General features: G+C 40.0%; 1 protein-coding gene and 1 pseudogene across 1 annotated transcript in view; both read left to right on the top strand.

The window, feature by feature from the left end:
- AFF3 (AF4/FMR2 family, member 3) overlaps positions 1-17,665 on the top strand; it is a 618,084-nt gene extending 600,419 nt beyond the window's left edge. Inside the window, exons 19-23 of the mRNA XM_006887856.1 lie at positions 105-176; positions 2,198-2,291; positions 12,774-12,823; positions 12,971-13,194; positions 17,420-17,665. Coding sequence (XP_006887918.1) covers positions 105-176; positions 2,198-2,291; positions 12,774-12,823; positions 12,971-13,194; positions 17,420-17,541 — 562 coding nt within the window. The 3' untranslated portion in view covers positions 17,542-17,665. The remainder of the gene's footprint in view (positions 1-104; positions 177-2,197; positions 2,292-12,773; positions 12,824-12,970; positions 13,195-17,419) is intronic.
- LOC102857532 lies at positions 6,128-6,511 on the top strand (annotated as a pseudogene).
- Positions 17,666-25,643: the final 7,978 nt, after the last annotated feature.

Raw genomic sequence — 25,643 nt, 5'->3', positions numbered from 1 at the left:
TGGAGAGAACCATCTTGATAAAAACCTATTGTTAATAAGACCATGCTGTTATATTTCCTTTGTTTTCCTTTCTCCTTATTGTTTTTGGTTGTTTGTTTTTGTAGGTACGCTATGAGACTGAAAACCCACTCAGGTCCCAATGCCACACCAGAAGACAAACAGCTGGCTGCATTGTGGTGAGTGTGTCCTAGCAGCTTCAAATCGTATCCGCAGCCCTGTGCGTCTTCAGTGACAAGTTGGATGCTGAAATGTATACTGTTGCCCTACTTATCTTCTAACATACAAACCCAAATGCATTTCCATTGGCAACGGTGGCGAGCTCAGACCTGGCTGCCGTATTAGGTTATTTGATTTAATAGTGATTGAAAATTGACAAGTTGGTTACACAAGGATCTTTTCTTCCCCCTTTCTTTCTCCACATGTGTGTCTGTGTGCACATGTGAGTTCAAAACAGGTAGGTCTATATTTGGGGAATTTGAATGCTGATGGTAACAAATATATGTTCTCTTGTGTTTAACATTTTAGATGCAATCAAAATCATCCATCTCTTATTTTGAATGTAGTGTTAGCATGACTGAATCAAAATGATGTGTTTAGGTTTTCAACACATTAAATCAAAGTCCTAGTCATTATGCTTTGGTAATAAAATAATTTCTTTTCAAAATGTAAATCAATGTGTAGTAGATTTCTTTTTTAAGATTTACAGTTATTACAGTGATAATGATTATACAATTATAATACTTTTTCCCACTGCATCTTCTCAAAGCTCCTGAACCTGCTCTCTAAAAATTACAAAGACAAGCCATCTCTACCAGTTCCTCTTGAAAACAAGTTTCACATTTTTGATCACAACCATCAGTAACCACAGACAAAGGTTCTGTTCCAGAACCTGATCTGCAAATGAGAGAATCAAGTCTTGATAGACAGAGAGAGAGAGATAGAAAGATAGATGGATGTAGCACACACGTCTGTGTCAAAAGGAAGGTCTCTAGTAGTTGAAGATCGTTGCATCTGGGTTTGGTATGCTAAGAACAGACTATTAAATGGTGGTTTTGTTATTTGTGTTGTGTTTCTATTTTAACTTGTCAACACTACACCTGAGTTAGTAAAAATCTAGAATATGGATTAAAAACATCAAGAAAAGAAAGACTGAGTCTCAGCAAAGCTTTCAGTGCTCTTTTCCAGCTTTTCTTAAGCTTCATAGTGGGATTAGTAAATACATGATAATTAATAATAGTTAGTGTCAGCTCTGGTAGCCTAGTGGTAAGAGGCTGTGCTGCCAGCCCAAAGGCAACAGTTCAAATCCGCCAGCTGTTCTACAGGAAGAAGATGGGCAGTCTCCTCATGTGTGATTTGTTGTTGCTGTTTACAGCTGAGTCGGAATTTACCCATAGCTGACCCTCTAGTGGGTTTTCTGAGGCAGTTAATCACACAGGAGGAGATTGCCCATCCATCTCCCACTGAGCAGCTGGTGGACTCAAACCATGTGCCTTCAAGATTGCAGCACAGCTTCTGAAAACCATTTGGCAGGTCAATTATGAGTCAGTTCTGACTTAACAGAACAGACAAACAACGACAACAATGTCATATGAAATATATAAAATAATCTCATTACTGTTTTCACAGTGGAATGTTTATTATTCATAAACCTCATTAATACCCAGTGCTTTGTTTCCACTAATTATTATCCAGTAAAGTAATTTAAAAGGAAAGGGAATGAAAGCCGATGTAAGGAAGTAAGGGCTGCCCTTCCAGCAACGCTGACCCTGCCCAGCATGATCCTCAGGCGTCACTGGTGAACGGGTGGAAGGCAGCTCTGCTCTGCAGCTCACCTCGCCTCGCTCACCTCAGGCAGTAAATTCTGGGAGCTGGTGCCTCCTCACTTCACTGGTGGAGAGACACTGTCCTCTAATGGTGGAAGAAGAAAACGACCAGCCCTGCTGTCCAACAAAGAAACTATGCAGCTAAAGCTAGAAAATCATTTAGTGGCAGGTCTGTTTATGGGAAAAAGAAGGTTAGATAGACGCAAACATATGTTCTGAGAGGAGTGTGTGTGTGTGTGTGCACGTGTGTGTGTGCATACGAGACATTAATAACTGTAAAAATCTGAAGGCCTTGAAACCACAAGATTTTTACAGATCATGTTTGTGGGTTACACTCATGGTTTTCACAGCCCATTTCTCTTTTTCTGCTACAGTTACCGATGCTTGGCTCTTTTGTACTGGCGGATGTTTCGACTCAAAAGGGACCATGCTGTAAAATATTCAAAAGCACTTATCGACTATTTCAAGGTACTGTCTGACTGCTGAGCAGCATTGTTCCTTGTTCTCAGAGGTCTCCCTGCATTTTGAAGTGTCTGGTAGAGGCTAATACAGAACACTCCTAGAACCTAGACTAACTTCATATAAGGCATACCCGTGGAATTTAAGGCACATAAAGCCCAGCTAATTTATCACCTTCCCTTGTTGCCCAAGTGTTGTGAAGGCCTTCATAGAATTTCGATTCTGTTATTCATTCCAGTGTGCTAATAAACTAGGATTTGGTGGTTTGTTGGGTTTTGTTGTTGTTTGTTGTTATTTTAATTTGAGTTTGGGTGATGGGTTTATTTTGCTTTCTTCTTTTTTTTTTTACTTAACATAAAGTCTTCATCCTCGTAAAAATAGTTACTTAGAGCTACTTCTTAACTACTCTCCATATGAGAGCCAAAGTATGAACTTGAGTATGTTGTTGATTAGAGATCATCTCAAGAGATTTGTACCAGTCCACACTGAGAACAGAAGACTAGATAAGTTTGGGTATGACATCACATCACAGCTAAAGAAAGCAAAAAGTCATTAAAAAGACACAAAATAAAAGGAAGACCAAAAAATGGATGTCAGAAAAGACTTACAAAATTGACTTTGGATATACAGTATTTAAAGTGAAAGGAAGAAATTATGATTAAAGAATTGAATAGAATATTTCAAAAATATGTTAACACTGGAAGCATTTACTCATCTGTGCTAAGAAATCTGGCCAGCTGACATATCTGACATTTCAAAGAAAAATAATCCACAGAATTAACAGTTATGGAACAATAGTATTATCATCACATGCAAATACAGTTTTGCTAAAAATAGCTCAAAACAATTAACTGCAATAGAGCAACAGAAAACTGACAGAAATTTAGGTTGGATTTTGAAGATGACGTAGAATGAGGATGTCATTGCTAACATCAGAAGGATATTGGCTAAAAGCAGAGGGTTCCAGAAACATGGTTATTTGTGTTGTATTGATTATGCTCAGGATAGATCAGGGTTCAGAGCTGTTATACATAAGATTGCTATGAGTCGCAAGCAACTTGTTGGCACATAACTAAATTGATTATGCAAAGGCATTCTAGTTTATAGACAGTAACATATTACAGATAATGTTGTAAAGAATGACAATTCCAAGATGCTTAATTTTGTTTATTTGTAATTTGTGCACAGACCAGGAGACAGTCAATACAGCAGAACCAAGAGATACTTTGTGGTTTAAAATCAGGAAAGAATATGCATCAAGGTATATGCTGAGTTTATAATTCTAGAAACTGTGCTATGTGACTATAGGAAGAAAAGGATTGAAAGAAGTCTAACTAATAAACCAATATGCAAATAATAAAGCCTTGTTTGTTGGTAGTAAAAGGTTTTTTACTTTACTGATGAAGACCAATGACTCCAGCCCTCACTATAGATTGCACTTCAACCTAACAACCAACTGTACTAATAAGCAATGACATCATAACTGGAGAACAGATTTAAGTTATCAAGGATTTCACAGTCAGTGTCAGTGGAAGCCGCAATCATGAAATCAAATGGTGTGTTATAATGAGAAGACTGCACAAGCCACATTTTAGATGACTATGGTGCACCCCAGGAACCCTGGTGACCTAGTGACAAGAAGCTGCACTGCAATACTGAAGGAGCATGGTTCAAATCCACCAGCAGATCCATGGGAGAAGGATGGCCAGTCTCTTTTTGCAATTAACTGCCTCTGAAAACCTGCTGCAGGGTCAGCTATGGATCGGTTCCAACTCAACAGAGCACTACGTGGTGCATCCAACATAATGCATGATATTTTCAGTTGTCTCATACACATGCAAAAGCTGGATAATAAATAAAGAAGATTTATAATAATGCTTTGAATTATGGTGTTGGGGAAGCATTTATGTTGTTATAGTGATCCTATGTACAAAAGCCTTAAACCCTGCTCTATCCTGTGCCAATCTTACTGTCTCTGACACACCTACTCCCATTACCGCAGTCACTGAATCAATCCATCTCATCGAGGGTCTTCCTCTCCTGCGCTGTCCCTCCACTCTCCCAAACCTGACGTCCCTCTCCAAGGACCAGTGTTCAAAGTATGTCAGACGAAGCTTCAGAATCCTTGCCTCCAAGGAGCATCAGCCTGGTGAGGAATATTCAGTAAATATTCATGGATTTCCAGGAGAATGAACAGACCTATCTTGAAGGAAGTATAGTCAGAATGTGTTCTCGAAGCACAGATGGTGAAATTTCATGAACATGCTACTTAGCAAGAGGGCCCTGGAGAAGGCCACGATGCTTGACAAAGTAGAAGAGAATAAAGAGGGAGACCTTCAAGAACGTGTACTGATACAGTAGCTACAGCAATGGGCTGAGACATAACAAGGACTGTGAGGATGCCCAGGACCAGGTGATATTTTATTCTCTTGTACATAGAGTTACTAGGAGTTGGAAACATCCTGGTAGCACCTATCAACAAATCAGCTCAAAACTTATTGTCATAGAGTCAGTTCCAGCTTATAATGGCCCTCACTGGATTTTCTGAGGCTGTAAATCTTTACTGGAGAATATTGCCCATCTTTATCCCAGGGACTATGCTAGCAATACCAAGAGCTAATTTAATGGTTAATTTTGTTGTTGTTGTCATCAAATCAGTTCCCACTCTGGGCAATCCCAAAGGCACACTGAACCCACCCCTTGCTCCACAGGAGAAGAATGGGCAGTCTCCTTCCGTGCGATTTACTGCCTCTGTCTTGACCTGACAGTACACAACAACAACTGCCTCTCCCAACCCTTTGGTAGATACACATTTATCATCCTAAATCCCTTTGTCTTCAACTTCCATTAATCAAAGATAGGGAACTGTGGTGGCCTAGTGCTTCGGGAGTTATGCTGCTAACCCAAAGACCTTGCCTCTCATGGTTTGAATTCACCAATGAGTGGCTCCTTCAGAGAGAAGATGGGCTGTCTCCTGCTGTGCAATTTACAGCTTTGGAAACCAACTGGAGGCTCAGCTAGGAGTCAGTCCTAACTGAACAGCAGTGACTGATCTGTGATGATCAAGCCATTTTGAAAATTTCTTGAACTATGTCTAGAATGCTGCTTTCCTCCTACTTGAGCATGTCAAGTAACCAGATGCTAAGCCAAGAATTCTTAGCCCATCATTCCCTGTATAAGCAAGGGTTCTTTAGTGAAACAGAACCAATGGGTTGTGTATGCAGAGAGATTTTAAGGAATTGGCTCTTGTAATTGTGGGAGCTGAAAAGCTACCATAATCTGTAGGTCAGATGGACAGAAAATACCAGCAAGATGCCTGTTTAATAGTCTTGATGCAGAATTCCTTCTCTACTCAGAAACTTTCAGTTTTGCTAATTGATTGGATCAAGGGAAATCATATTATGGAAGGTGATCCTTTACTAAGAGTCAACAGATTGTAAATCCTAATCACACCAACAAAGTAAATTATTTCACCATAACTAGCCTTTAAACAAACCACTGAACTCCTTAGCCTAGCCAAACTGACATGCAAAATTCATCATAATGGCCATTGTGGGTCATAATGAAAAGAACTAGACTTGAGAAACAGCAGTGGCAAACAAAATAAAGGCTATTCCCCATAAGATAACAGAGCTCTAGTACTCTAGGGGTAAGGAGTTGCACTTCCAACCCAAAGGCAGATCACTGGAATATGGCAGTTGCTCTGCAGGAAAAAACTGGCAGTTTCCTCCTGTGCAGTTTGCAGTCTTTAAAAACCCATTCGAGAGACCGCACTGGGTTGCCGCTGCCGCCGCCGCCATCATGCCAGCCCCTCGGGTCTCACGGAGGCTGGGCGACACTCCATAATGGGAGACAAGCCAATTTGGGAACAGATTGGATCCAGCTTCATTCAACATTACTACCAGTTATTTGATAATGACAGAGTCCAACTAGGCGCAATTTACATTGAGACGTCATGCCTTACGTGGGAAGGACAACAGTTCCAGGGGAAAGCTGCCATTGTGGAGAAATTGTCTAGCCTTCCATTCCAGAAAATCCAGCACAGCTTCATGTCGCAGGACCATCAGCCCACGCCAGATAGCTGTATCCTCCGCATGGTTGTGGGCCAGCTCAAGGCCGATGAAGACCCCATCATGGACTTTCACCAGATGTTCCTGTTAAAGAATATCAATGATGCTTGGGTTTGCACCAATGATATGTTCAGGCTTTCTCTGCACAACTTCGGCTGACCTCATCCCAGCCAGGCATTAATGCTGTTTCCTCCTCCCTCTTTTTCCCGATACTATTCACACTCCTCCAGATGCTCCAAATATCATACACAAACAAGCAAGGCCAAGGTGGGAGTGGGTGTGGTGCGCTGCTGCCACTGAGGTGTTAACACAGTACGTGATGTTTGGACACTAGACTAGTTGCATCTGACAGGAGAAGTTTGTGTTGTACCAGCGCATGCCTTGGAAAGACTTAAGTAATGCAAAAAGGTTGTCTTCTTTTCTTTCTTTTTAATCTACTGACAAGTTGCTCTAGTAACCCAAAGAAGTGAAGGAGAAAGCAGCTGCCTCACCACCCAGATATTGATTTGTTCAGATGTTTCAATGCCTCATTATACAATAAAACCACGAAAATTTTCTTAACAGTTTAAATTGTTTTAATTAGTTTAATAGTTTGGCGGGCATCAAGAACTACCCTACCCCATGTCTCTGTTCTGCTTGAATTCAGCAATAACTGTTCTTGCTAGGTGAAACTACAGAAGCTAGCTTCTCAGAAGGCCTAGAGGGCGTGTGTTCCGCTCCCACTTTGGAGATGTGAACTGTGGATAGGGGAGGACACGGGTCTGTTCTGACACTTGCTGACCTCTGCAGTAGGTAGGTTTAGGGTCCTAGTAACAGGAAGAATATTTCTGGTATGACAGCTAGGTTTTAAAGCAAGGAGGTATTCCCTGAAATCCCTTGAAGCTGGAGAGACCTTGACAAAAACCCCCTCAGGCATGGGTCCTCTGGGCTGGGTCTCATTAAGATCAAAGATAAGCAGAGGTTTGTGGAATAAAGGGGGGGACTCTTTTCACACTCTAACCCCCCAAAGGGTCAGAATCATATCCTCAGTGCCCCACAAGCCCTAAGCGAAGCAGAGGGCAACTCAGATTCTGTGTCACTACTTTGTGTCATTGCCTCAAAAGTGGATGGATGGTGAGAATAACCAGACTCCAATAGAACTAGGTCCAATTGAGTTGGAGTCTAGATTTGGAACTGTGGAAGAAGGGTTGTATGCCCCAGAGTTGCCATCCCTCAAACCTCTGCAAGATGTTTTCTGGGCTCCTTTTCTGTTCCCTCCCTTGCTGCACATACTTTGACAGCCTTCAAGCTGTTGGGACTTTCTCTGCACCTTGGTTTTGAGAGTAGAGGTCTTGCTCAATCTAGTGCCTCAGCCTTGAGACCCCTGGGTAATGTAAACTTGGTGTTCAATGGTGACTAACCTCAGGATGTGGGCTGCTGCCCCAGCTAGTGTTAGGTTTGGTGAGAGTACCCCAGCTAAGCCTGACCTGTAAACACCACCCCCACCACCCTCTAACTGTGGATAGAGGACAAAGCCTGCCTCAGACCCCACAGATTGCCTGGCTACAGGCTGGAGGGATCTCTGAGAAGATTGCAAACTCAGGAGGTTTCATTAGGACTGGTTTCCAGGCTGCTTTGTATTTGGGAGGTAGGGGTTGGGGAGAGGTAGATGCTTGCTGCCTCTTAAACCACCCTGTATAAAACCTGCAATACAGCTTCTTCCATGTACCTGTGCCTAAATGTCTGCAATAAAGAAGTGTTTGTAAATGGGGAAAAAAAAACATTCGAGGGTCAGCTATGGGTCAGTCCCTACTGGATAGCACATAGCAACAACAACCCACAAGATCACTGTCCTTTTATAAAACCATCAATTAGTATGAAACAAAAAGGTCAAAGGTCTCACATGCCATTATAAAAGAAAGAAAGATAGGTGTTAAGAGTCAGGAAAACTAGAGTACTGGAAATGCAACAGTCAGGACACAAAGAGAATATTGATACACTGTGTTGAATGCAACACACTAAACAATTTGCATAGTGATTGTCAAATAGGATGCTGGATTGCTGTTTAGACTTTGACCAGAAACACAGCAAAATGTTATTTAAAGGAACAAAATAGCTGTCACTTACCCAGAGTCTGTACCTTGAACTCCTGTGGTCAGGATTCAAAGTTTTCTGAAATTCCCAATCTAAGAGCTAATACAAAAGTGAGTTATTATAGTCAAGAAAAATGTTGAATAGAGAAGCAGGTTAAATTATATGAGCCATGTGCTAGAAAAATAGAATCTTTTTCCGTCTATTATCTTTAAAAACAAAAAGTATGGCTGTTGAAAATACACGCAGCATATACCAATTCCACAATTTCTACATTTACAATTCAGTGACACTAATTGCATTCTTCAAATTCTACAACCTTTCTTGATCACCTTTTCCAAACTGTTCCTCCCTCATACACATAAATTAACTGACCCCTCAACCTTCTATCTAATGTTTTGAACTGACAATGCTATCCCATATAAATAATTCCTTAAAAGAACAGTACTAAAAGCAGATATTCTTTACTAATTAAAGTAAATTATTGTTTGGTGTTGGCAAACTGAATATACCAGAGACTTCCAGAAAAATAAACAACTCATGTTGGAAAGAGTGCAGCCAAATGCTGCTTAACAGTGAAGATGATGAGGTATCTTCAGCTCACATACTTAAACAGGAGGAGCCAGTCCCTGGAGAAGGACATCATACTTTGTAAAGTAGAAGGTGAAAAAGGAAGTGGATTGACACAGTAACTGCAACAACGGACTCAAATGTAGTTGTTGTTCTGTACCATAGTACATAACATCGTAGCTGACTCTCCAGCAGGTTTTCAGAGGCAGTATATCACATGAGAGGAGATTGCCTGGCCCTCTCTTGAAAAGCAGCTGGTGGCCTCAAACCACGTGCCTTCAGGATTGCAGCACAGCTCCTTACCACCAGAACTCCCTCAAGTATTATTGTTTTGTTGATTGCCGTTGAGTGGAGCACTACTCACAGCAACCCTATGAGCAAAAGGCCTGAAGCCCCTCTTCAACTATTGACATTTATCATAGTTCATAGAGTTTCCTTCCGGAGGCATGTTCTTTAAGAAGTGGATACCACTCCTGCTTCCAATCAAGTATAGTAGTAGTTTTAAAGATGACTCAAGATCAGGCAGTGTTTTCTGTTCTTGTACATAGTGTCATTGTGAGTTGAAACCAAATCAGGAACACCTAACAACAACATTGTTTGGTTCAAAGAAGACTTTGGGTAGTATTTTTTCTTTGGAGTGTAAGTATTAGCTCAGGTCAGTAGTTTCAGGGGTTCATCTAGCCTCAGTGGCTCCACAAAATCTAGAGTCCATGAAAACTTGAAATTCACAGTAGAGCTTTTAAGATAGCTAAGATTTGCTTCAAATACATAGGTAGTAAACACAACTTAAATATCCAGAGCGGCTTCTCCAAGAGGTTATTGCCAGTTATCCTTAAGTGAAGGCTATTTAAATGCTACTAAAAGCTCAGAGACTGTAAAACCTTCCAGTATGAGAACCATTTGGTTATTAAAACTATATTCTCTCAGTAGAGTTTGCTCTGAAATATGAATGTTGTTAGCACACATGTTTTGTAATAGTAATGGGGCTACCTGGTAGAAGAAACCTGAAGACTTCCTCTCCTTTAATCATCCTTCTCTAGAACCACAAAACCCCTCCCCTCTCTGTTTATAGTGTTTTTCTGTGAAGACATCCATTAGAGAGATCACAATCTTAGAACCACATTATGAAGAAATGGAAGCAAAGCTGATGAGGGTGTCGGTGTCATAATAAGAAGAGTGTCAGTAATGTTCCACCAGGAAAAGGAAAGAATGGCTTAGCCCTTAGGTGGTTTTCCTAATTTTCATTCTCTCGGCAAAAACCGTTTCATTCCATGAAATAGGTAAAAGCTGTCATGGTTCATAATTCTGTCCTCTGTTTACATACATATTACAGTTACTAAGATGCCACTGAGTTCTGACAATCCATTTCTTACCATTTTAAATAACAACTCCATTAACTTAAAAAGTGGTTATCACTTCATACAATGAAATCCAAAGAAACACATAGGCTCTGGGAAACCAGGCTCAGGCCAGTTTTTTAATCTCAAAATTCATGTCAGTATCACAAAGACTAGAATTTTTTTTTCTATAATTATATTTTATTAATTTTCATAAACATTTACAGAGATTTTGGGCTTCCACTCATTCATTGTTGCACTATTCTCTCTACCCTCCTCCCAGTTTGTTCTTGTCCAAATGCCACAGTGCTTGTCAAAGCCAGTTCTGATCAATCTTCTTTGTCAGTGTATCCTTTGCCATTCCCTATCACTCCTCCCTGAGAGAGACTTCACCCTGAGTCATAAGGAAAAGGGGACGGCGTATTCTCTTAGCTACTTCCTGCTGAAAAGGGACGCTGTGGGTTTCAGGGTGAAGATCTTCTCTCACTACTCTAAAGGGCCCCTTTGGCAGTAGGAAACACATAGACTATTATGGAGATTGATTTTGGAATTCAGATGCACTCTTATTGATTGTGCTTGGCTGTACATGTACATATCCTTGAAGATGTATCATGGGGGTGTTGCAACCTAGAAGACACAAATTTGACTAACAAGTTATAAGTACATGAGTCCAAAAATTATGGAAAAGTAAAAGAAAAGATTCTTTCATTGTTTTACAAACCGTCCCCCAGGTCCCCTCCACCATGCAGCCCTCGCTCTAGTCTCCTGTGATGACAGAAATACCCAGTTACATCTCTCTTTTAAACGGTTCTCTCCCTCCTCTGTTTCAGTGCAGTACACATTATTGAACCCATCTTACTCAGTCTCTCCCCAGCCCCAAGGACAGTCCCATTCTACAACAGTGGCATCATGTAATATTTGTCCTTTTGTGACTGGGATATTTCACTCAGCATAATGTTCTCCAGAGTCAACCATTTTGAATAATATTGCATGAGTTCCTTGTTTTTTAATGCAGCATAGTATTCCATTGTGTGAATATACCACAGCTTCTCTAGCCATTCGTTTGTTGATGGGCACTTAGGTTGTTTCCAACTCCTTGCTATTGTGAACAAAGCTGCAATAAACATGGGTGTGCATATATCTGCTTGGATGTCAGCTATGGTCTCTTCAGAAAGACTAGAATTTTTTGTTGTTGTTGAGTTTTTTGTTTTGTTTTGTTTTATTGGTTTTTTTCCTAATGGTCCTTTACATTTTTGTCTAAGAAAAAAATTGATCAGACTTTCAAAGAACTTCAGCAACTTTCAATGGGAAAGGCAAAATTTCTGTAAACTACCTGATGAAAATGCTCCCAAATCTGATTAAAATTTTTTTTAATATCCTATCATCTTACCTTGGATCCACAATCAGCACCCTTGGTACCAGCAGTTAAGAAAGTAACAAAAAACCCAAAACATATCACATTGGGAAAATCCGCTATCGAGGACCTCTCCAGATTACTGAAGAGCAATAATGTCAGATTAAAGACTAAGACATACCTGATCCAAGCCATGGCCTTTTCAGTCAATTGGGACACATTTGAAAGTTGGACAGTGACTAAGGATGACAGAAGATTCAAAGCCTTTGAGTTGTGATGTTGGAGAAGAGTACTGAATACCCCACAGACTGTCGAAAAGGCATATAGACATGTCTTGGAGAAAGTGTGATGAATGGACTCCTTGGAAGCAAAAATTGTGAAGCTTTATCTCACATACTTTGGACATGTTGTTAGGAAAGGCCAGTCCTTAGAGAAAGACATCATGTTCGGAAAGGTGGTCAGCAAAAGAGAAGAAGGAAAAGTTAACAAAATGGATTGGCATGGTGACTGTAACAATGGACTCAAGTCCATCAGAGATAATGAGAATGGCACAGGATAGGCCAGGGTTCAGATCTGTTGTGCATAGGGTCCCTAAGAGTTGTCAAGTGTGCATGCATGGACATGCAGAAGGGATGGCACATGGGAACTACATCTGTTAAAGAAATACATTTAAAACTGTTTTTAAACTTCATAAATTAAAACAATAGAATGTAGCGTCTCATATTATCAGGCATCAAATATCTATCAGATGTATGCAAATATGCCCGACATAAAATATATGAGAAGAGAATTTCTGTTCCTTTTTCCTTTCAGAAGACTTAACCCAGTCTAAGATTTTAAAATTACATTAATTTGGAATAATGACTTAGTTTGGTATATAAGCTCCAGCAATGTAGAGGGAGACCTTCAGTTAAGCTGGCTGGGGGACCCCAGCACTTCCAGAGAAATAGCAAAGAGCTTAAGAATTAAAACTTCCCTGATCCGATTTCTGTGAATATGCCTTTTATTTGCAGTGTCTGCAATATGCTTTTGTTGGCCATTTAACCTTAAGCAGATGGTACTCAATTGCAATCTTTTCATTTTCCTGCAGAACTCATCTAAAGCTGCCCAAGCCCCATCCCCATGGGGAGCCAGTGGAAAGTAAGTTCCCTTTTCCAAAGTAAACACAGTAAGCAGAGCCCTGCATGATGCTGGGTCATGTGATGCTTTGCTTCAGTGCTGAGGGGCTGCCCCACTTTGCCTCGTGCCAACCTCTCCACTCTTGTTTTTCTGCGCTGCCCCTTCCAGGAGCACTGGAACCCCATCCCCCATGTCTCCCAACCCCTCTCCCACCAGCTCCGTGGGATCTCAGGGCAGCCTCTCCAATGCCAGCACCCTGTCCCCTTCGACCATTGTCAGCATCCCACAGCGCATCCATCAGATGGCAGCCAATCACGTCAGCATCACCAACAGCATCCTCCATAGCTACGACTACTGGGAGATGGCTGACAACCTAGCCAAGGAAAACAGAGGTATGTGCACCCCAGATTCCATGTGCATGGTTAGACCACAGTTTATGGGGAAAGCCTGTCCTGTATGCATCATCAGGCCACGGTTTTATATGTGGAGAAATAATGGTGTGGTCTCCTCTTATATGAAGCCTCTCCGGATCTCTCCCTCTCATCTAATACTTTCTGTATCTTACTTGTTGCTAGCCTCACTGAACCATACTGTGAGAGACAGAGATAAGTAATACAGGTATATGGATAGATGCAAAGATTTGTCCCTAGATTGTGCAATCACATGTGCTTGACTACCAACCAGAACTTTTAACAGTTCATCTCCTTACCACTAAACCACCAGAACTATAATCCCTACCTCTAAAGATAGAGACTATTTTTTTAAACTGTGGAATGATGTCCTTTATATATATTTACAAAATTAGAATACACTGTTTTCCAGAACAGATTCTTCCAATATCTCTCACACCTTCACCCACCAAATTGTACAACTCCGTGATTAATTCTCCCCTCTCCCTGCACATCCTCATCCCTCTGCTTCCACTCTCCCTTGGATCCTTATACTCATTCTACAATAATGGATCTATACAATATTTGTCCTTGTGGGACTGAGTTAATTAACTCAGCATAATGCTCTCTAGTCCCTCCCAAGTTAGGTAATGATTTACAAAATCATTGCTCCTGCATGCTGTGTAGTATTCCATTGTGTGAATGTACCATAAGTTCTCAATCCATTCATTTTTCATTGGATACTTGGGGTGTATTTTATTTAATGTTGTATTCCTAAAACCTAACACAGTACCTAGGGAACTCTGGTGGCTTGGTAGTAAGGAATCATGCTGCCATCCCAAAGTTACATAGTTCAAATCCACCAGCTGCTCTGAAAAAGATGGGAAGTCTCCTCCAGTGTGATTTACTGCCTCTGAAAACCCATCAGAAGGTCAGCTGTGAGTCACCTCCTAATTGATGGTAGACAACAATAGCAACACCACCATGGTGCCTAGAACATGGTTGGTGCTTGGAAAGAATGAATGAATGAATGTATGTATGTTACAAGCTATTGAAGTGTTAGGTGTTAACAACTGAAAGGAGAAGTTTACATCTAGCAGGGACTTATACTTCATTTAAATAATATTTATTTCTACTGATTATAAACTAATGTATATATTATGACTGTGTAGAGTGCTAGAGAAGAGTCTTGAACATACATACCATAGACTGCCAAGAAAACAAATAGGTCTATCTTGGAGAGGGTGAAACCAAATCTTTCCTTGGAGGCTAGGATTTGGAAGCTCGATCCTTACCTTTTTCCCGCCCTTTAACTTTGTATCAGCTACTTTTCTCACGTTACTAACGAGTTCAAAAATATCATCTGTGGCATAGTCCTCTTTTGAGTATTATTATACTACCGTAAACAACTGCCATGAGTCAATTCCAGCTAATACCAACCCTTCTTGGAAAGGTTCCTCAAGGCTGCAAATCTTAATATGGGAAGACTACCCTTCTTTCTACCAAGAGCATTTGGCACATTGAACTGCCCACCTTCTGGTTATTAGTATAGCTTACATACCTTAGTCCTCAAAGTGATGTCATTGCTCCTCAATAATTTGCAGTGATCCCTAACTACAGACTTTTCCAGTGCGACACATCTCCTAATTTCCTGACTGCTGATACCAAGGGTGTTAATTCTGGATCCAAATAAGATTACATTATTGATAGTTTGAATCTTTTCTCCATCTCTCATGATGTTGTCTATGAATCCAGTGGTAAGAATCTTTTGTAAATTGTAAGAATCCTTTGTAAGTTGTATTCTTCAATCTTCTGCAACAAGTGCTTCAAGTCCTCTTTACTTTTTAGCAAGCAAGTATGTGTCATCTGCATATTGCAGGTTATTGATGAGTCTTCCTCTGATCCTGATACCACATTTCTCTTCATAGAGTCCAGCTTCTCAAATAACTTGTTAAATACAGATTGAATAGGTATGGAGAGAGAATACAACCCTGACACATTCCCTTCTTAATTTTAAACTATGTAGTGTCCCCTTGCTTTGTTTGCACAACAGCCAGGATCCTAGTCTAGTTATAGGTTTCACATGAGCACAATTCAGTGCTTTGAGGTTCCCATTCTTCTCAGTGTTAGCCATACCTTGTTATGATTCACACAGTCAAATGCCTTTGCATAGTCAGTAAAGCAAAAATAGATATTCTTCAAATTATTGAGAAGTAATGCTGTCAGTTTGAGGACTACAGTGCATTTGATTCAGAGGCATGGTCTTTCCAGTCACTTGCTATGCATCTGAGAATTGGACTATGAATAAGGATGACAGAAGAATTGATGCCTATGAGCTGTGGTATTGGAAAAGAGCACTGAACATCCCATGAACTGCCAAAAGAACAAACAAATATGTCTTAGAGAGAGTGCAGCCAGAGTGCTCCCTCATGTGCTTTGCCTCACATACTTTATGTTGCCAAAAGATGCTCTCCCTTGGAGAGGGACATGATGCTCAGAAAGGTAGAGGGTCTGCAAAGGAGAGGAAGACCCTAAACCAATGTGTCAGGAAGTGTGAAGATAGCACAGGATAGGGCAGGGTTCAGATCTGTTCTTCATAGGGTCACTATCGGTCATACTCAATGACTCCTAACAACATACTCCACACACCAGCGTTATCTTTAAATATCCTGGATTCTCAAACCAGTCTCCTAATTTTGGACATTTATTTCCAATTTTTTCTGCTATCCTAGTAACATTGTAATAAGTATCTGTATACAAATTTCTGTTCACATTTCTGATGGTTTTCTTAAGAAATTATTGTAGAGGTTGAATTTTGCAATCAAATAGCACAAATTCTCTTAAGACTTCTGGTTCATGTTGTTACAGTTTCTCCAGAAAGATGATTCCAGTTTATAGTTTCCCACTAGCAAAGAGTGAGCTTACTTATAGTCCATTAAGAGAAAATTATATTCCCATCATATACCTCTGAAGATATGACCACAGTCTATCTGTGAGAGTCTACAAGATTTAACCACGAAGTCTACAGTAAGAGGAGGAATTATGGTGCTGATAAGGCAATTTGTGGAGTTACTGATACCACCAGTTAGTACATAATATGCAGCATAGAGGCAGTGCACATTCAGAGTCTGAAGAGTATTCCCAGACAATCAGATGCCAAGGACTGAGGCCACGGGGCGAAGTTCACTAGGAGAGCTGACATTGTGTAAGCCTTTGAAAATTAAACAGCAATAGAATGCCAAAGAGGAGTTGACTAGTCTCACAAGTAGAGAAAATGGAAGGCAAGGGTGTATAAAAATGTTTGCGGTGAATGGGAGAGACATTGAGCAAGTTGGACTGCAGACTGCACAATCAGCTGCTGACTGTCAGATGGCCCAAGGCCACATGCCCAGGGCAAGTTGGCACCATTTTCTCCATACCTGTTCTTCCTCCCCTGTTTTGCTCCTGGAATTCTGCCATAGCACCTGGAACTTAGCCGTCTTCTCCGGCACTTCTCTCCTCTTCCCAGAGGGGCTTCATTTATAGTATGAGCACCTTCGGATAAACTTCTCCCACACACTTACTTTCCGGCAGCATTATTCAGTGATACATCACTGATTGCCTAGTGACCACATGACTACGGGTGAGGATATGCTCTTGTTGCACATTAAACTGTGATCAAGAGATTTCTTGTGCATTATTCATCTCTGTTTCCTGCCCTGCCACTATGCACCTAACATAGTAGTTTCTTGGCATTTAAGAAATTGTAAACATGCCCGACAGGAAGTCTAGAGAATGTCCAAGACCAGAAAGTGCTACTAGTGGAGAGATTTCAGCATCCATCTCTGATTTGCCCCAGGGACCTGGAACTTTCCCCCCCAGAACTCATTTTAGGGACCCCCACAGATGGTCCCCACTTGGGTTCATTCTACAGGGTGACAGAGCCACACTCCACGTGTGGTAGGGTGGGATGCTTCCTGAACTTGGAACAACGGGCTCTGAGGAAATAGTCTTTTCTTGTTATCGAGTTAAATAAATGCCACTTATTTAAGTTGGAAACAGCCTATATAGTGATTTATTTGCATGCAGGATGAATTCCCTGCCTTTGAGTTTCAATTTTGCAGTTTGATGCTGAAGTCATGTGGTGAAAACTTGATGAAATAGAAGCCATGAGTGGAATTGTGCTCAGGTCATTCAAGGGAACATAATCAGCAAACAGATCACTTTAACGCCTCTCTCTGTCCCCTAGAATTCTTCAACGACCTGGATCTGCTGATGGGCCCAGTCACCCTGCACAGCAGCATGGAGCACCTGGTCCAGTACTCCCAGCAGGGCCTGCACTGGCTGCGGAACAGCACACACCTATCGTAGGGACCTCGCCTTTGAGCCAACTCTGCTCTCCTTTCCATGGACAGTTCAGCGTTCCTGGACACGAACACTGTGCTCCCGAAATGCTCAGCTACAGCGTTTGTCAAAAGACAGTGAACATTTCCTCTGCATCAAACAATGATCTTCCCCGCCCCCCCCCCGGGCAAGTGTGTTTGTATGGGTGGGTGTTTAAGAAGTTGCCTGTATGTATAAAATACACAGCTTTTCAGAACACATTTTCTTCGTCTAGTTTCCATAATCCTGAACTAGACAAAGTGATTGGAGGTTTCTCATTAGAAAAGTCACACACATGTATACACACACAAACCCACACTTTATAATGCAACGCTAAACCAGAACTCTGACAAAATTCAACCAATATCTCATGGGTTGGTTAACCAGGTGTATTCATGTGTACCCAGAGCTTGACTGCCAGTTAAGATGACAGTTGGTCACTTTCAGTATTAAGAGACTATTTCCAAGTTATTTTTGATTGGTGTGAACTCATGGACTATTGAATAATGAAAGTAAGTAGGCTGTTTTTGTGTCAGAGGTTTACTGGTGCATGTTACGAATCACCTGATGCTTCTTTGAATACCCCATTCCCCATCCAACTTTATTTGCAGTTAAATGCATAACGAGCACATGGATCAACTCCCACAAACCTCACCCAACCTGGCCCTGAATTAGTGTGGCAATGGCCTCGAGAGCTGGTAAAAACCCAGTAACTCTGAAAGTTAGCAAACAGCTAATGATGACTGAGCTTTGCGGCTCGATTAAAGAGCCTCGTCCCTAAGATCACACAGTCTGTGTGACACACAACCACCCAGCAGATGCTCTGCTTCTTCCGGCCACTGTGACACCTGCCTTTAGGGCCTTGTGGCCAATATGTTTTTATTGGCCAATATTTGGCAGCCAATATATTTCAAGTCTTTTCTTTCCAGAGTAGTTTTCTTATAGATTTCCTTGGCCAAATTAGGATATAGCCTGAAATGTGCCCCTTCACTGAGAATTAGTGCCTGTTGCTTATGAGTCCAAGAACATTCTACTATTGTAATACTGTGCAATTTTCTCAGTCTTTACATAGAATGTGCCACTGCAGGCCTTTAATGGATTTTTATTTGAGGGATATTTTTCATGCTTTCATTAGCAAATTTCATACAGTGCAGGGTGGGTTCTTCTGCACTACTCACAGTTGTGTCTGGGATAGCAATGACCAGAGCCTTCTGCTTAAATCTTAGACATTTGTGTGTTTACATTTTATCTTTGGTTCTTTTCATGAACCTTTGCATTTTGGTTTTTTGACCTTTCATTTTGTTTCTAGCTTCTGTCTCACAAATCTTTTATAGTATCCTGTCCTGTCCTAGTTTTAGTCTTCTTGTTAAATATATTTGGATATGAAAACATTATGGAAATTAAAAAATATCCATTAGAAGAATATAAAAATAAAAAGAAAAAAATCCATGAAAGGAAAATATACTTTACCACACTTAATAACATGTCCCCGAGAATTTCACTTCTTAAAATTGCATCATCAGGACAGTCTGAGAAAGACAGATGATGCAATATGTGGGGCAAACTAATTTTCAAGGTGACATTGGCACAAACTGTTCATAATCGATGTTGATGTATGGTCCCACTGTTGTTATTGGTTGGGTTACAGTGCTAAGGTCTCTGTCAGCCTGATCTCTAGGTGGAAAATAATATGACTGTAATTCCTGCTCTAAGCACTGATTCAAAACAGCAAATAATCAAACAATCTCATTGATTTAAAATGCATCTTCAAATGAACTTGATAAATTTGCATTTGGCTTTGACTGTCAAGAATTCTGGAAATAATTAACAGTGCATTTTATATTTATGCAGCTGAAGTGCTTTCACTAATTATTGGGGAATTTCATAATCCATTCCTCTGCTGGAAATTTGAATCTAACTTAAAATATTTTTCTTGTATTTTTTTAAAAACTGATGCTTAGTTTTGCTTATTTGGTGGATTCTGATAATGACATGTTCACGCTCTCATGGAGGCAGACCTTGGGTCTGCCATGCATCATGAGTGCTTCTCTGGTCTTTCCATCTTTAAAGTCAGAGGCTTTCTTGTAGCACTCACATGTGCTTACCCATGTCACCCATTTAAACACACTGATAAACTCTTAAGGAGTCCACTAGTCAAGTAGACTAAGAGCTCTACCGCTAACCAAAAGGATAGCAGCTCACCCACCGGCTTCACTTTGGGATAAAGATATGGTAGTCTACTCCCATGAAGATTTTACATTCTGGGAAGTCCTATAAGGCAGCTCTCTTGTTTCCTCTAGGATCTTTTGAGATGGAATAGATGACAATGAGGGTTTGGGTCTCTGGTTTCTTATGTCAGTAGAGCTTTGTTAGCACTATGGTATTTTCCAGCCAAGCTTCTTGAAACCAGTCATTAGAGGAATGTCAGAGCGTACTCTTCCTATTTTTCCTGGTTTCATCTGTAGAGCATGTGGGGATCGAAGGTTTTGATGAGGCTGGTATAGATAATTTAGACAGGAAACCACCTTCTGGTTGTTACTTTTAAAAGTTATGCCTAAATTGTCCATTTTACTTAGTTTTATTCCAAATAAAAGCATTCCCCCTTACATTTTCTGATTATAAAAAAACACATACACATTGTGGAAATTCAACTAGTACAAAACTGTATAGAGACTGTAAATCCCTGATGATCCCATTCCCTAAGACACCTACTGCCTCAGTTTGATGAATATACTTCCAGAAATATTTACGTTGGAACTTATAGGGGATTTTATGATTTTTTTTCCTATGTGAAGACATATTCTTTTTTCAGAAACTTAGTGTGATCTTAACTGACCTTACCCTACCATATCTGAAGTGGTTGTCTTCCTTTACTACAATGATAAGATTGTCTTGGAAGAATAACTCAAGTATATCCCAGGTCAAAATTTGGCATATGTCACCACTGTGCTACTTTCCACAGATCAGGCTCATGTGCAGAATTGTGCCTGGAGAGAAGAGGTTTGATTAAAACAAATACTTCTGGAAAATTTCAAATTGCTAATGGAACTCAACTCCATAATTTCAAGAGGAGTGCACTGCAAAGATCATTTGAAGAGCTGACAAAGTGTGTACTAGATTGAACACGTGGAATGCAATGCAATGAGAGTTACTGCACTAAAATTTATCATACTGTGTACAACAATGATATGTGTATTATATAGCAGTGATGTGTACATTTCTGACATCCCATCCATAATATACACAGTTTGTATAAATGCATACATTTAAAAATATATATGTACAATACAGCTACCATAAAACTGTAGTAAGCATAAAGGATATTTCTAGTGCCTAATATTGAGTATAAGTCACTGCGTGTTCACATCACCTTGGAAATAGAGTAATTGTTATAAAATTAATCAGTGCAGCCAACCATTATTTATGAATCACATCTTTGAAACTGTGCAGTAGTATATACATATATATTTTTAAATAACATTTTTCACAGTTTTCCAGAGTTACTGTTGAAATCTGTATCACAAAAAAAAAAAAAAAAAGAAAAGAAAAGCAAGATTTTTTTAATGATGTAGACACTCTTCAGACCCAGTAATCTGTGTGTGATTTCTCTGTTTGTAGATGCCCAAGAGACTTCAGCAGTCACCAGCCTTAATGCATGTACAGGATATTATTGTGACTTAATTTATCTGCAGTTTTTAATCCATGTGAAATTGGAATTTATAAATGGACTTGGATTAAATATGTCTGCCTTTCTAAGGTTGCAAATGTTACATTAAATGATTTATGTTGTAAATGAAAGAACTGGAGTTTTATGTCAAATGTGCACTAATTCCTGTAAATATTTTACAAAAGCCCATCAGAATCAAGATATATTCAAATCAGTATCTAGGTTCCCATTTCATAATCTTTTTTAGAAGCAACTTTGTTGATTCATGAAATTTTGTTTTATTGTAGCTCCAACAGATTATGATAAATCTGATGTAATACAAACACACACACACACACACCATAAACCAGTGTCCAAAAAAAAAACCACTGCATAGGTGCCCCGGCCCGCGGGGTTTTTTGATGTGGACCTAAGGAGGAGAAGTGGGGATTGAGGAGGGACAAGAGATGCGAGAAATGGAGACAAGACAGGTTCTGATCAAGTCTCAATTTATTGAATGAATGGAATCCCAAAATCTCTGTAGATGTTCATTGAAATGAAAAATAAACAACCTAAATTAAAAAAAAAAAAAACATTTCTTCCTCTTAAATTTTAAGGAAGGTCCATCAGACACCTTCAAGTGCACCAAGGACTTTGTAAAATTTAATGAATTGAAGTGATTGCATGAAACACAATGTGAATGAAAGATAGTGTGAAACAAAATGTATACAAACTTTGTAAATAAGCCAATATAAAGAATGATGTTTGCTAAAAAAAAAAAACCTTTTCACAGGCTTATATCGGAACTGCCTAGGTCTCTTAACTAGGCCAGGTTGCTACAGAAACCCAGCCCCAGGATATCAGTTTACAATTGGAAGGAGGGACATGCCCCAAGGCATTGAATTACAAACACTGATCTAGTGGTAAGCAGGACTACCGACCCCTGCATGTCAGAAGTGAGTATGTAAAATGAGGTCCACAAACAAAATAGTGTTGCTCGTGCCAGAGCCAAGACCCACTCAGGGTGGCTTCCCACACATAGGAAGTTTGAGAAGTGCTTATTGATGACTGCTTTCATATCTGTTCAACAAGCTAACCCTGGATTACTTTTTCACACATTTCTCAATGACGCAAGTTCCCTCATGTATATATGATTCTTTTCAACTCAATCCAACAAGGCAGTGTTGTTGTTGTTGTGTACTACCATTGAGTCAGAACCAACCCATAGCTGACCCTCCATTGGGGTTTCAGAGACAGTAAATTGCACAGGAGGAGATTGCCCATATTTCTCCCGCAGAACAGCTGGTAGTCGAACCGTCTTTGGGATTTCAGTGTAGTTTCTTACCACCAGGCCACCAGAATTCCCTAAAAAGGCAGCAGTCTTTGCAATATTTGGTTGATAAAATAGAAGAATTTGGAACTAAAGTAGATACTAGGTCAATGGCTTGACATGATCTATCCCCTTGTGTGAGTAAATTTTTGTTAATCTTATTTCACTCTTTTGACAGCTCTCTTCCACCTGAAGTTCCAAGAGGGAACAATGAGGGGTCTTGTACCTTGCCATTTACAGCCTATGAATTCCTGCGAGTCAGTTCCAACTCCACAGCAATGAGCTGAGAGCTTTCTCCTTCCCTTTTAACTTACCCAAACTAAGCAAAGAACCATGAACCCCTACAATACACTGAAGTTTTACTTCACTTTATTCTTAAACACAAACAGCATGTCTTTTCCCCCAGTATCCCATCTCATGTCTAGAGCAAATACACAGAAAGGGTTCATTTCAGATGTGGAACTTAGCTGAGTCCTCATCAACAAAGTAGACACGCAGGCCCTGGTTTCAAGTGACCATGAAGCCCGCCTCCCCAGAAGTGGCCAGGAGAGGAGACCTGACTGGCCCAAACCAGGAGCCACTGAGCTTAATGACCTTTCTGAGCTGACTTGAGCTCAGATACACCCAGCAGTCTCTCGAGAACTATCTTTCTTATACATAATTTTGCAACCACACAGCTGGAATTTATCCCGCTCAAAATAATATTTTTAAGAAGTAATACATTTGTGCCAAAATCTGAATGAATCAAGTAGAGTATTGAAAAGTATTGCTTTAAAAATGAGAGTGATTCGAGCGTTGGGGGAAGGAACCAACCCAACGACTTGAACTGCATTTGCAACAATTTAGAGCCACAATTTATTTCCTCGTTTTCTCATTCCCCAGACAAGATAGTTTTTCAATACTACATCTTTCTGGCAAACAGCACAAGAAATGTTTTGCCTCAAGGTATGAATTCTCTTTGTCCAGACAGAATTCTTCTGTGTTTGTCACTAGTTAGGGAGGGAGCACTTGTTTGTTTGGCAGGAGGAAGATTATAAAACTCCAATCTCTAATTATGTCTAACCACAGTTTGGGATTTTATTATTTAATTGACACTCTGAGGCAGCAGGGGGTAAATTTTTAATCTGCTGCCAGGGGATTTAGACTCTTACGCTAATGGGAATCAGGGGATTAAATCCCTATGCATTACATTGAAAATCCACCTCTTGCAGCCAGTTTAAGAGCATTGATCTAAAAGATGCATACAAGGCACTTGGATGTGAGTCATCACAAGTATCTCCACTTGTCTCAAAACTTCAGGAAGTATTGATAAGGACTGAAAAACTAAATGAAGTACTTGTTTTCTACTCATTGTTAAAATAAGGAAAGCTCTTTAGGTAACATGATATCCAGATACAATGTGAAAGAACGTCAACATAGGACCTTCCTAAACCTCAATGCTACTTGGTTATAAAAAAAATTACAGCACTCAAGTTATTGGGAAGCTCTGGTGGCACAGGGAGTTGTGCTGCTAACCCAAAGGCTCACGCCCCTCTGCAGGTTCAAACCCATCAGCTGCCTGTCCACTAGAGAAAGATGGGACGTCTCCTCTGCCTAGGAAAACTGCTGGTCGGCTGTGCTTGGTTCTGACTTGATGACAATGAGCAAATGAGTGAGTGAGTTTCTTTATGTTTCCCCCAAACTCTTAAAAGTTTTTCCTAATTCCAAAAAATTAAAAAACATGTCAAATATTCATCAACAACAGGAGAGTTAAATGTAACAAAATATATAGTGGTAAATTATTATATCTGTGTTCAACAGAAACAATGAGTGGTCAGCAGGACTGCAATTATTTAGCAGAAAAATATTAATGAGAACTCTATGGCTCTACTGATGGAAAGTTCAAGGGAATGGAAGTGAAACTTTCAGTTGCTTAAAGATACAAGCATATTGTAGTTACTCCTTACATGGGAGTAGACTGTCCATCTTTCTGGTGGATTTGAAGCATCAGAGACGTGCCGCATTTGGGTTGGCACTGTAGCTCTCTATGGATGAGTCAAGGAGAGCTCCTTCCTGAGGAGTAGACTAAGTAATGGAGTCAGGGAAATGCAAAGAAAAAGAGTCCTTTTCTTAAATGATGTAGTGGTACTATCGGTGTTTTCTGGTGGTATTGTTATTTATACCTTTCACATGATTTACAAACTGTCTTATGTATCTATTACAGTTTTAATCTGAGTGTTTTTCAAAGGGCTATCAATAACGAATGAGCACAGGACATACCATCTTCACTCGTGTGGGGCTCTGTGCCGGCATCCTGATCCACTTCCTCCAATGTACCATGCTCACTGTACGGGCTATCACTGTGGAGCAGAAAGGAAAATTCATAGGAAGCCAAAGTGGGCGGATTTTTTTAAAAAGTGAAAAATTACTAATGTAAAGACAAATTTTCAAATGGAGTAGACCAAAGAGTTACTGGATGTCTTCTAATGCAATGCAATGCTCTTCCACAGAAGTGTATGTAACCTCATCTTTAACTAGGTTCTTTTACAATCCTGTAAAGAAACACCGCAACTCTAGAAAACTGAAAGCAGCAAAAAAACCATTTTTAATATAAAAGTAAATTAATTGAGCACTAGCCAAATACGACTGATTGTTTTTCTATGGATTGTTTTTGCAAGTGAATTTCCACCTTCTTTTGCTGGAATACACTGATGACTGTGACATGTTTGAGTTGTTTACAGCATTTTTCTTCCAGTTCCTTTGTTAATAATGAAGTAAGTAAAATCTTTGTTAATTTAAAAAAAAAAAGAAGTGTATAGAAAAAAAAAAGTTTTTCCTAATTCCCCTACCCAATGTTTATGTTGTTATGTGCCATCAAGTCAGAGTCAACTCATAGCTGACCGTCCAGTAAATTTTCAAAGACTGTAAATTGCTCAAGAAATTGCTTATACTTCTCCAATGGAGTACTAGTGGATTTAAACCATATGCCTTTGGGCCGCCAGCACAACTCCTTACTACTGAAGGATATGTACATGTACAGGCAAGCACAATCAATAAGAGTGCATCTGAATTCCAAAATCAATCTCCATAATAGTCTATGTGTTTCCTACTGCCAAAGGGGCCCTTTAGAGTAGT

Source organism: Elephantulus edwardii, unplaced genomic scaffold, assembly GCF_000299155.1.
Source record: "Elephantulus edwardii isolate Elephantulus edwardi_28Jun2011 unplaced genomic scaffold, EleEdw1.0 scaffold00062, whole genome shotgun sequence".
Lineage (NCBI taxonomy): Eukaryota > Metazoa > Chordata > Mammalia > Macroscelidea > Macroscelididae > Elephantulus > Elephantulus edwardii.
Note: the sequence above shows the minus strand (reverse complement) of the source record. Positions and strands in the feature narration are given on the sequence as shown.